This window comes from Vipera berus (assembly GCF_964194415.1).
Source record: "Vipera berus genome assembly, chromosome: 2".
Lineage (NCBI taxonomy): Eukaryota > Metazoa > Chordata > Lepidosauria > Squamata > Viperidae > Vipera > Vipera berus.
Window position 1 is genome coordinate 208125786 of NC_138203.1, and position 13326 is coordinate 208139111.

At 43.3% G+C, this 13326-nt stretch overlaps 1 protein-coding gene across 3 annotated transcripts in view; it reads left to right on the plus strand.

Moving 5' to 3' along the window:
* SYNPO (synaptopodin) overlaps window positions 1–11974 on the plus strand; it is a 56993-nt gene extending 45019 nt beyond the window's left edge. The window contains exons 3-4 of one of the 3 annotated variants that reach the window (XR_014025490.1): window positions 7274–9726; window positions 10057–10198. Coding sequence is in view for 2 of the 3 variants with exons in the window: in XM_081320436.1 (XP_081176562.1) it covers window positions 7274–8290 (1017 nt within the window). In the remaining variant the exon portion in view is untranslated. Of the gene's footprint in view, window positions 1–7273 lie in introns of all 3 variants that reach the window. The other 2 variants (XM_081320437.1, XM_081320436.1) reach the window with 2 other exon arrangements.
* The last annotated feature ends 1352 nt before the right edge of the window (window positions 11975–13326 follow it).

Here is a 13326-nt window from a genome sequence, read left to right on the forward strand (position 1 = left end):
CCGTGATTTATTAAGTTGCAAACCGCAAGGCTTAGACACAAAACACTCAGTCACACTAGCCATTCTTACATTCCTATCCTACGTTTTGGTCAGGAGCACAAAGCAACATATGCTGTTGCTTCCTTTCTCCCTTTTTGCTCCATAACTTCAGTCCTGTCAGGTAGGCTGACGTGAAGAAAGAAGACCTGCCCAAAATCACACTTTTGTGGCTGAAGGTAGACGAGAACCTGGTCCAAGACCTCAGCCCCACTGCCACGCTGGCTGTCTTTCTTCTACAGAGATTCCCAATCTAGTTCATTCTCTGCCTCTGGCTTTTCCTCTTTCCTGCTTTCTCCTGCTTGACAAATTCTAGCAGAAGACTAATACAGGTAGTCCTCGACTTAGCACCATTCGTTTAGTGACTGTTTGAAGTTACAATAGCACCGGAAAAGTGACTTACGGGAAATTTTCTCACTTACAAACAATACTTCAACTCCAAGATCAAATATGATCAAAATTCAGACGCTTGGTAACTGTCACGTATTTTTGCAGTGTCCCGGGGTCAGGTGATCACCTGTCATGAACTTCTGACAGGTAAAGTCAATGGGGAAGCCAGATGCACTTAACAACTGCAATGACTCACTTAACGACAGTGACAAAACAGGTTGTAAAATGGGGCAAAAGTCACTTAACGATTGTCCTGCTTAGCAATGGAAATTTGAGGCTCAGTTGTGGTCGTAAGTTGAGGACTGCCTGTAAAGCAAGCAAGATCAATGAAGGAAGGCTCTTATCAGACAGAAAGCTTCTACTGGTTGGCAGTACCAAATGTGAAACTAATATTATTGAGTGCATTTTCTGTTCTCTTCCATGCTATATGTTCAGAGTTGGAATAGTTCCAAAGGTAGAAGGAGAATTACTGCGGGAAGGGCTGTGGAATAGCTAGGTGTTGCAGGACAATGGTTTCTTTCAGTTCTGATATATTATTTAAATAGCTATGCTGAGCCCTGGGGGGGTCTATCAGGGGGTGGGCAAAAGGAGGTTAAATAAGTCAAAATACAGCCATGACCATATGATTGCTGAGTTGAGGTGGCACAGTGGTTAGAATGCAATACTGCAGGCTACCTCTGCTGACTCCCGGCTGCCAGCAGTTTGAGTCTCGCTGGCTCAAGGTTGACTCAGCCTTCCATCCTTCCAAGGTCAGTAAAATGAGGACCCAAATTGTTGGGGGCGATATGCTGACTCTGTAAACCACTTAAAGAGGGCTGTAAAGCACTGTGAAGTGGTATATAAGTCTAAGTGCTATTGCAGCCCTGGTCCTTTTTATGTGTATCACAATGTACACATAAAAGGGTCGGGATGTGATTATGTGGGTATGGCTGCTGTCTTGACCTTTTCAACCCTCTCCTGCAAACATTCCTGACTGAATACCATATACCTGCTGGCTAATCAAGAAGCAGCAAGAGGTTTTCTCCCTTTTCTTCATTAATCCAATAAAAACATCTGCCTTGGTAAAGCGCTAATGCAGGGCGAGCTGATAAAGCCATCTATACATGAATAGCATTGATATACCATATATTAGAGAAATAGTATCAAAGGACTAAGAAAGCCTGAAACGTGGCAACTGCACTTTCTCTTCTTCAAACCTGAAAGTCAAAGAAGAGATAGGTCAAACAGACCCCAGGAGAGTAGAACTTAGATGACTTGACATTTCTTTGAGGAAAGGAAAGGAAAGGAGAGGAGAGGAGAGGAGAGGAGAGGAGAGGAGAGGAGAGGAGAGGAGAGGAGAGGAAAGAGAAGGAAAGGAAAGGAAAGGAAAGGAAAAAGAAAATGAAGTTTTTTCCATCACAGCTAAAGAAGATTTCAAAATGAGAGAGCATTAAACTTGTTGTATTCCCCACTTCACTGAAATTTAAAGAAAGTTGGATGAAAGCTTTCTACCAAAGGGAAAAAACTTGGCAAACAATTCTAAAGTGAACACTTTACCCAGGAAGGTTTTTTTTTTAATCTTCTTCATGACCTTATTGACTTAAGTAGTGGAACAAAGGTTGAATTGAGAAAAGTTATCTAGGGAATGTAGGACGGTTGCCTAGAATATAACTGAATACCAATTATGAATCCTCCCAAAATGTTGGACTGTCGTTCCCATCCTCCCCAGGCCATAAAGTCCAGTAGTTTTCTTCAAGCTTGTGCCTTACGGATTTTGCCCACAGTTATCTAGGAATGTGGAAAGTACAGTTCAGCCCATGAAGGTAGGCCTAGAGCAATGTTTCCCAACCTCAGCAGCTTCAATAGGTATGGAATTTAATTTACAGAATTCCCCAGCTAGCATACTTGCATTGCAAAGCTGCTGAGATTGACAAACACAGATCTAGAGTAATGTTTGGGAAACTCAAGTGCTTTGGCTCACTTTGACAGTTTCAGTTTCAGTCTCAGCCCAGATGTATTGACAATTTCCCAAATTCCCAGCCAGCCTGGCCACTGTTGAAAATTATTTCGGTTGAAGTCCACTTATCTTGAGGGTGCCTAAGCTCAGGAAAGCCAGGTTAAATAATCCCACCAGTGCTATTGCAGCAAGGGAAGGAGAGAACCACGAAAGACTAAGGAGAGGGATACAACAGGGTAAAATGCTTACTTTAGGTAAGTCATGGAAGAGAAAGTAGGGAGACGGTTGCAGAGGAAGCCCATCCACCTGAAGCATTCTTCAAGCATTGGGGAGAAATGGGCACCAGTTATTCTTTGCTTCAGTCAGCAAGACATCTTCAAGGAAGAAAGGAGGGACAGATTTTGAATCTAGAGTCAGAGAAAGATGGAAGGGCAAATGAGGAGTTAGAGCATATGTCAAATCACAGACTGGTTGGAGAATGCAAATATTGCTGAACTACTATCAGTTCTCTCAGGTAAACCACACAGAAGAAATAAATCTACTTTATTATAAGGCTGCATTAACAGAATCTTGCAAGTCTGAAGGTACAAACTCACCACCACCACTTTTAACTTCCTGAACAATTAATGCAGGTCCTTCCTTCCTATGACCATTAATCCACTGGAGGTTTGGGCCTCTCTTCTGATTGTTTCCTAGACAGCATCTCTCCTCCTAATCCCCCAAGATCATCCAACATATTTCATTACACTTACTGATGTTGGGGCTTCTGGGAGTTGCAGTTCAGCAGAACCCAAAGGGTCACAGATTCTCAAATATTCTTTAAAAGGTATATCCTATAAGGCTACGTAGTTTAATATAAATGAACAAAGTGCAGGTTCTTGTGTATAACCTTCACGCATAATAAACAGGAAGGTTAAGGATAGTATCAAGTATAATTAAGGTTAAGTCTGAGTATGGAAAACTATTTCATGAAGAACTGTTATAGATCCACTCAAAGTGTGCCCATTGTGTCAAATATCACATCATAGTTGTGCTTGGGTCTCAGGGATAGACACCGGTTTCTCACAGTCTACCTGTGTAGTATCAAATTTGGTCAACATTTGGTTTCTTTCATTATAGAGTTCAAGGTATGCCTTAAAAACTGCACACAAAATATACATTGCCAGTACTGCTGAGAACAACATGGGTGTCTTCTTCAACTGGGAGCCCTCCACATGTGTTTTAAACTACAACTCCCATAGTTCACTGTGGTTTAATTACTGTCAAAGGCATCCTATGGAAAGAACGATTTTAATGGGGTGATATTACATGTTTAATCAATGCTTAGGAATTTCACATACTATTGAACATTGAAAATACATGAAATATTTTGCTGAAAGCTGACCGAGGCATGTTTTCAGTGAGGCAGGTGCTTCCTATCTAGATGTTCCATTTAATGAAGGACTGAATTTCCTCTTCTCTCCTGAAACTTGCAGCAGCAGTTGAGAGAGAGGCAGAGAAGAGAGAGGCCTGCTTCCTAGATGATAGGATGCTGGAAGCAAGGGAAACAGCAGCATTCACCCCTAATGCTTATTTTCTGGGGTGTGGTTGTGTGCATGTCTGTATGTGTGGGTGGGTGTACAAATAGTGGACTAAAGTTCAGTAATCCATGGCACAAAAGAATTAACAAGCCATTGATATCTCCATGTCCGCATTCCCACTAACAAGAAGCCATTTGACAGCTATGAAGAGCAGGAGGGATGTTGCAAAATTTGGACAGCTGAATGAGAGAAGGAAGGAAGGAAGGAAGGAAGGAAGGAAGGAAGGAAGGGAGGGAGGGAGGGAGGGAGGGAGGGAGGGAGGGAGGGAGGGAGGGAGGGAGGAATTTAATGCAAGAGATATTCATTCCCCAGGCAATCCAAATTGTTCAACTAGTCATACAAACTGAGAAACCTCAGTTCATCTGAAATAATTTCAACTTCAGGATTCCAATACAAATACAGCTGGATAAATTGTTCTCAGACAAGTTGTATGTGAATAGTTACCTTTGTGCATTAATGTCTGCAGCAACATGCCTTCTGGCTCTTGGCTTAACATCTCTAACCCAATGATAACAAGAAGCACTTCCGCTCATGCTAACCTGAATGCAGTCAGTGGGGGTGAAAGAATGATTAAAAAAATGCAGCATGTCACATGTAGATACTAAGACTTCTAGTCATTTTGCCAGAAACTGGATTGCAACTACAGAGCAGTGGGATTCGTGTTGTGCTGTACTGCACATTTTTCTTCTTCTTTATGAGAGCTGCAGACCCCTGTGCTTGGATGCACCAATGGATCTCAATTACTGCTGTTTCTGACAGCTTCCCCTCCTTTCTCTAAAATGCTGTTATGCTAAGCCCTCCCTTTAATACATGCATTAAGGTCTTTATTATCAAGCCTATTTCAGCAATGAGATACACATTTGGGAGAAAGGCAGGAAATCAATGAAACAAGTAAGTCAGGAAACCCATCAGGATATATTCCTGTGTTGGCGTGTTTTTTTTCCCTTACGTGTCCTAAAACGTGAGTTGAAAGGTACTGTAAAGGAAGGAAATAATGCTAGAAAACCACAGCATAGGAGTGAGTGAGGCATGCTTTCAACGTCAGATTTTGAGATTCCTTTCTCCTTTTACATCCTGCTATCCCACTTAGCACCTTGTTTTGTCGATAGAGGAATCTCACTTTTCTCAGAAATTTCAAGCAATGAGTGGAAGCTCCTGGATTTATCTATTCATTCTGTGGTTTGCAGAGGTTCTTCTGCTTCGTTTCCTTGCTTCCACCTGCTTTCTATGTTCAGTTTTTTTGCACGGGCCCTCTTGTTTTCATAGCCATGTTACATGTCGCTACTTAGCGATTTAGTTCTGTTCTTGCAGAATGGAATCAATTTGGTGTAGCACTTCAAGACACTGGACTAGAAACTGGGGGATTGTGAGTTCTAGTTTTGGTTTAGGCACAATGCCAGCTGGGTGATCTTGGGCTAGTCTTTCTCACTCAAAGGCAATAGCAAAGCCCTTCTGAAAAACATTGCCAAGAATATTGTAGGGACTTGTCCAGGCAGTGGCCAGCAGACAAGTCTGACATGAAAGCAGAAAACCCCCAGAAAAACCCTGAAACTCTTTACAGGGATTGGCAGATTAAATTCCAGACGTAGATCTACTGTATGCCCTAAAGAACAATATCTGAGAGCACCAGTGATCCTATAGGTATCTCCCTTACTATCCACCAGGAGCTGCCCCTGCTGATTTTCTGCATTGTTTTTTTTTTAAAGTGGAGGGACAACATGCTTCAATGCAGTTTGATCCCCCACCTTCTTTATTTCTAAAGAGACCAAGGGTCTCACGAGGTGTCGTAGAAAATAAAACTGTGATAATTTCAGCTCAGATCTGTCTTTGGAACTGTGCCCATTCATCCCGAGAAAAGAGCAAAAATGCATGGAGAAAAAGGGAGCATCCTGCAGAAGAGATAGTACAGCTAGTGACAAGTGGATTGCTGATAAACCCAAACTTATATGTCCCCCAGGACAACCACATTGTGACTGACAATGCCAACAAAGCAGCCCTTAGCAAATCTGCCTATAATATTTTTTCAACATCTCAGATGTTCCTACAAGCCCAACAACACCGGGGAACTCCTAGCTCCTTCAGTAAATGAACACCATCCCTGCCTTCTGTTAGTTCCCATATCAATAAATTGAGTGGCAAGGGTTTTCTATTTAATTTTATGCAAGGAATCCCAGATTTGAATTCAGGATGCAGCTTTGCCTGTTCACCAAACACCTCTTACAAATTCTATCAGGAAACTGTACATTTTAACTGGATAAGGGATCAGTTTGGAACGGCGATGAACTTTTTTGTGGCTTTGTGCTGGTGCCCATAGAAACTCTTAAAATCTTGTTCCAGTAGAGACATTGTTTCCCAGAGGGGAGGAGGGTAAGTGGCAGTTCTTGAGGAAGGGCTAAGGTGGTCTTTCTTCCAGAAAAATCTTGCCACAACAATTCCTATGTCCTATTGCCACCATTGTCCCTACCCATTAGGCTTTCTAACACTTCCATAAATCTTAATGGGGCTCTTTTTAGCTGGATTCCAGTGAAGAGGCTTTATTTCCCATGAGTGTCTCTCATCAAAGTTAAGAGATTTTCCTGCCTGCAGACCCTATAGATGCATCTGAAAGGTGTACAAATATAAGGGAGAAAGGACAAGTGAGAGGAAACATGTAGAAAGAGAGGAAGGGCTCCTACATTGAACATCATCCATTGGCAGAAAACTGCATCAGCATGACATTAGCTGTCCCCATTGCTGTGATCCCTATCCTGCATCCCCAGACTCCCCTCCAAAGCACTACCACCCAGAGTCACCTTACAGGGCAGATGGGGCAGGATAAAAAATTAATAAATAAAATAAAATACAAGTGGTCCTTGTTTAATGACCACTCACATTAAATCATGTCTGAATTTATGACAGCCCTGAACAAGTGGTAGCTACTACCCGATGTTGTACGCATGGCCTTTGTACAATCCTGCTGTCAGAAAATCACTATTCACAACCTTCCCTGCCAGTTTCCCACAAGCAAAGTCAATGGGGAAGCCGGCAGGCAGTTGGAAGTCCTTCTCTCCGTGTTGTCTTTTCAAATCTTTTCCAGTTATACAATTCCCAGATAAAAAACGCCCTTAGAGTAGTACCAGGATATTTTCCTACTGAACTCATGGAGTAAGGGAAGTATAAGTCATCTGAGGAAGAATGGATATAGCCAGAAAAGAAATGTAGGGAGCAAGCTGTTCTCTGCACCTTGATTCCTCTTACGGTACCCAGCCAGACATTGCCTTCTGCAGGTAAGCACAATCTGAAGGGTCTAGAGGAACAGAATGCTAAAAATTTATTCCTCTTCCTGTTGCAGGAAAGAAAAGCATCCCTGCCTGCCTCCCCGACATGGACCCCACAGCTGATAAGGCGACAGTCCAGCAGCATAGAGGGCTGGATGAGCCCAGCCCAAACTCCAGAATCTGAGGATGGACTTGTTGAAGCCTTTCGAGCAGCCCATGTTATGACTCCACCTCCTCCCATGTCTCCATCCTGGAGTGAAAGGTCTCTGTCCCCATTTCGACAGGAGATTGACCCGAAGTCCAGCCGACAGATGCAGGTGCTGTTGGCAAGAAATATCATTAATGCTGCCCGGAGAAAGAGCTCTTCTCCCAAACTCACTGGAGTAGAAAACTTCAGGCCCTTCACGCCCCCTGTCCCTTGCCCCAATGTGTCATCCACTGGTGGAAGTCCTATGAACAGGGGTACTCTTTCTCCAAGCCCACTTCAATCACCCAAGCCGACAGGAATGGATGGCTACAGACGTGCCTCCCTCCCCGTCTCAGCTGCCCAACCCCAGGCTAGTGCATCATCAAACAACAGCCCCAGGTTGCTAGGCATCAAATCTCCCAGCCCACTACAATCACCAAAAGCAGGGAGGATGAATGGAAACAAATGCTTCATGCTGCCTGCTAGAACTGGAGCTTCCCAGTTCATTGCATCAACAAACCATAATGGCTCAAGTATAATGGGCACTCATTCTGTATCACACAAGAATCCAGAGCCACTTCAAAAAACCACATTCGTGGATAGCCACAAGGTCTTCACATTGCCAGCAAACACCAGTGGGATATCATATACCAGCCCAAAAAACCTGGGTGCTTGTTCTCCCACTTTCCAAAGCCCCCTGATGTCTCCCAAGATGACAACATGTTCCCCGGTGAAGCACTCCACTTCCATGTCCCCAACCAATTCAGAGGCATCCGTGGACTCTGATTGCTCTGGGGTCAAGTCACCTAGCATCCGCAGCTTCAATATTTGTCCACGAGGCTGGAATGGCAGTCTGAGGCTGAAACGGGGTAGCCTCCCATCGGAAGCATCCTGTACCTCTTAAACATGGGCCAAGAGATGTGAATCGAAAAAAACAGTTGTGAAAACTGTTGCCAAAAAATTGATGCAGGTCCATACATGCATAATCCTGCCAGCCTAATTAAGTCTTAGGCGGAGGAAGTTCATCTGCAAAGATGCGTAACACCTTCTCTCCAAGCTTGCCACTTCCTGGGGACTTTGAAGAAGAAAATAGGCCTATTTCTGAGAAACATTTCTCACACAAAGAATAAGTGTGTTTCAGCTTCTATTCCTGCAGGACATCCATTTCCACAGGATCTTTGTTAGCTTCCTCCTCCCTCTCTCTCTCTTGGGGAACATGCTTGACTTTCCCAGATTTTGCTTTCTCAGTTGGACTGGAGACACAATGACTGCCTTGCTTGTGGGGAGATTAAGAAGCATCTGATTGCTTTCTGTCCCTTTGAGAAATATCCCACAGGAGGACACAGAGCTCACGACAGAACCTGGTGTAGTTTCAATGAGGGTTACAGTAGGAGAGAAAAAACCAACCTTAAGCCCATATTTCACTTCCATGAAGCAACTGCCATTGTTTTAGCTCTACTTTGAGAGAGCTAAGTATCAGTTGGCCTCCACTCCACCATCCTGAGGGAAGCAGAAGAAATCAACAAGTTATTGTTGATGCTTCATCTGCATAGCATACTTTTCCTCCAAATACAAAGCTTGACTTTATATATAGTAAACCAAATGAAGTGAAAGAAGAATGTTTTTCTTCTCTGGACTATTGGAGCTGAATCACAAGAGGATGAAAGACCTATTCAAGCAACAGTCCAAGTACTCATTACAAGACACCACATAGGAATATGAAATGGAGGCACTTCCGAGCTTTCTGGAAATGCCACCAAAGCCAGCCAGTCTGGGATTGTGACAGTAAGGATGCACATGGGTTTCCAGTTAACATGCAGCAATGGAGGCCTGTTCCCAGAATGTACCCAAATGACCTCAGAACTCTTGCCATGATTTCAGGGACTCAGTGCCCAGTGAGCAATGCTTCTGGTACTGCCAGTCACTAGGAGAGAGGTCTTCCAATCTCTTCCATTGCTTTGTAGTTTACCAGATATCTGGGAGGCAATGCTATCCAAGATGTCCCTCTGGGCAGGAGATTCAAACATTTCTTGGTTAGTAAGCCCAAAATAATGCCCCTTCTGGCAACTCTTCCTTCAGCACCTGGAGGAAGCTGCCTCCAGGTGCTTCTTGCATAAGGGTTGGGAAACAGCACATGGAGAAGAGAGCTCCACCTCTACAAGGGTCAGGAGCAATATCCCAGCAAAGTTGGTTATATCCAAGAGTAGGGAAGCTCAACAGAGCTGTTCCCTAACACAGCCACCTATCAGCAACTTCATGGGTCACTTGGATTTTCACCTGTATCTATCTCAGACCCTATACAGGTCAGGGCAAAAAGGCTGAAGTTGTATCCCTAACCAGGTGGGACAGATTTGCATTCAGAATAACATTCCACACTAGGAAAGGAAAAGTGAGGAGCCATTATCTAAAACATACCAAGGTACCAAGATATATAAGCCAGTCAAGTGGATGATTCTATATGGATCAACTAGCTCAGGCCCCTATCCTTGCAATCTACCAAGGAGGTCTGCCTATCAGAGTAAATAGCAGACAAACCCTATAGGCTAAATTCCCTTCCAAGTTTCCTCTTTGCCTTATCCCCCACTACTGTGCCTCGTAGCAACATCTACAAGGCATAGTACTGTGTCTGGTAGTAACACTTATCTATTTACACCCTCTGTATGACCCTAGGAAACTTCTGATCTACCTCTGCTGAGCAGCAAAGAAAAACACACCTCATATCATCATTGCCTTTATTGTTCAGCATCCAGAATGAAGGACTTCTTGAAGTGTAAGACATGCATATACATGCACATTTCTCTTTCAGAGTTACAATTGATCTCTATAACTGGCTTTCTTCATTACTTTAAGCCACAAAGCAGTGTCTGTGGTTGTGTGATGTGTGAGCCCAGTTTGAGTGCACAATAATTTATTCAGTGCTGCACCTTGCCATAATCCTGCAGAATAGAAGCATCCATCCTTGTGTGGATGGAAATAGCTGACTGGAGCAGGGTGACTGGGGAAATAGATCTCTTCCCATTGAGCAAAGTAATTTGGACAAGCCAAGAGAAAAGACAGAGAAGAGAATAATTCAGATAGATTTTACCGCCTGGTTGTCCCATGCTTATCCTGCCCTCTCCAGTCATAGGAATAGAATAGGTCTGCAGTATTTGTGTCCATACTGTAGTCTCAGATGGAGTTAACTACAAGAATTCCAGGCAATGTGTTCTGTGGTCTGGAGTCCAGGCAATGAGAGTAAAGTGAGTCCTGTGTGCAAAAGGTTCCCCCTCCCCTCTCAGTTCTGGCCCTCTGTGTCTTGCCCATTTTTCTCTTGCTTCTCTGCTGAGTGATACGGTGTCATCTAGCTAATACATCAGCGGGTCTTGGCGTGGATTAGGTCGTATCAGGTGTTTCCCTGCTTGCCCTTGATTCAGCAGTTGCCCTCTATTTTTATCCTGTAACCTTTAAAGACGAGAACATTTATTTGGTATTAATTCAAACTGAGCCAGAAATGAATAATTGGGGCCACCCCCATCTTTGTTTTCTTCTGATCATACATAGCTTATGTAGGAGATCAGATGGAGGAGGCTCCAGGCTGTGGGCACCTTGGAAACATACCAGCATAAACTTAGTCAAGCTTACCAAATAGCCCTTATATTACATCTGCTTCAGCAGTATAACGTCTCCACAGGAAGATTTTGATGTATTCCTTTTAGGGATGAGGAGAAGTGAGGCACTGGGCCTGAGCTGGCCTAGCCATGCTGTTCAAGTGTTCTGAAACTCAAGGCCCTCAAGTTTATATCATATACAGAGTAAAAGAAGCAGAAAAAATGGGATTGCTGTGCTAGGCATTTTCAGAAATAAGGAATATGAATATGTAAGAGAAGGGATTATTGATAGAGTAGAAATGCTTGGCTTACAGTAAATTCAGTCCTGGCATCTCCAGGTCAGGCTGTAAAAGAGACCAGTCTGACGTTCTAGAGGTTCTTTCCCAGCATATTGGCTTCTGACGTGCTGGACCTCAACTCTTTCAATTCCCAGCCACCTCATGTTAAAAGGGACATGGTTGAGGAAGGTTTTTGTAAATAATCGTGGGTTTGGCCAGGCTGTGGTTCCTATGTGCACATATCAAGGGGACATTTTTGCATGGAAGACTTATATAAGCCATTCAGTCCTAGTGCCCTTACTCTTCTCAAACCATGGTAGAAGCAGCCAGCCAACTCCCATCTAGACTTCCTCCTAACCATCGTTTAGATTACTGTTGGCAAGAGAACAGATGTATTGGTCACAGAACAAAATGCAGGTTCTCCTGTTGCTGGAAAGACCCATTGTGCTGTTTAGTCAAGACCATTGACTAAGTAGAGTAGAAGAATTCAAAGAAAGATCCAAAAGCACTCCGCGCTACAAAATAGTCACTGCTTGTTTCTTTTACTTTGCTGCTGCTGCACTTTCTCCTGAGAAATGGCAAGGGAGAGGAGAGAACTGCACACTGAACCCTGCCACCAGGACACTGCCATGATGGTCGAGCCAAAGTGATCTATTTCATGCAGAAGGCAGGGAGCACGCGGAACATCAAGGTGTCATTCTCAGATAGCATTAGGAGATCGGCCAACATGTTCTTTTAGAGAAACAGAAAGGGGGGAGGGAGAGAGAGGAGTGGGGGGGAGGGAAGATGACAAGAAAAAAGGCCAATGGCACCCTCTAGGGTGCCAATTGCAAAGTTTTGTCCTAAGAGCAAAAGGAAAATAAATCTGCCACTGAGAATGCAAAGCATAAAAGCAAAACAGTTGAGCTTTGTTTTCATACCTCTTGTGGCAGAGAGAAGGCACTGTCTCAGTCATTTGGGAAGATCTTGGTTAGTTAAGACGAAGGAAATGCTGCATGTCAAGTGTGAGAGTAAGAGTAAGACAAGGTGTTCAAAAGAGATATCAAGAACCTATACAGGCAGTTTTTCTCCCTGACCTATGAAATTGCTGCTGCTGTGCACAGCTTATGGAAGGAAAAAGCCAAGCTTGGTCCAGGAAACGAAAAGCCTGAAACTAGCCTCAAGAATTCTATCTTCCTATTTTATCCCAGGATTAAAGCCCCATTTTTCCTTAAGTGAGGGATTGGTAAAAAGGCAGCCACGAGGCTTCTAAATAGTGACAGTGTAAAATTTTTCTCTGTGTCTTCAGATTCTGTGTGTAAATAGCAACTGAGACTTCTGCTCAACGAATCTGCAACAGAATGCATATCCGTAACTACTTCCAAATTGTTAAGTTAATGGATGCAGTTTGATAGTATATTATGATACCTTTACCCCTTTGGTTATTTTCTATTATGGGACCAGCTCATTTATCAGACGTGCCTTATTTCACAGAAATATATTCCACATATACGTTACAAAGCAAGTTAAGGGCACATTGAATATTTGTATGTTCCCTTCCCTGCTAACTTATAGTGCAATCCTATTTGCATATTATCTGAGAAGCCCCCCCCCCCATATAGGTATATAAGATTCCATTCTGCAATATTCATCCACTATTGCCCTGTGACTAAAGGAAAGGCCATACCTACTTGCACCTACCTGAACTCATTTTCTGCTGTTAGAAATTCCCTAGGGCAGGATTTACTGCTGTGTTTTCATGAACAAAATTGTTTCTTGATTTAGATCTGTCTATACAGCAAAGGTGCAGTTTCAGTTCATGCCACAGTTTTTCCGGGGTTATATTCCACAAAACAATGCACCAAAGGATGGGCGAATTTTTATCCTTACACTAACACGTTGATCTGCTAAATTCCTCAGAATCACAGAAGAAATGAGCAGTTGGGAAAATGTAAGTTAACTAAGGCTGTAATTCTGCATAGGTAGTCCTCAGTTAGCAACTGTCTTGTTTAGCCACCATTCGCAAGTATGACAGTGATAAAAAAGTAACTTTATGATTAGTCCTTGCATTGATGACCTTTGCAGATCTGTAAAGT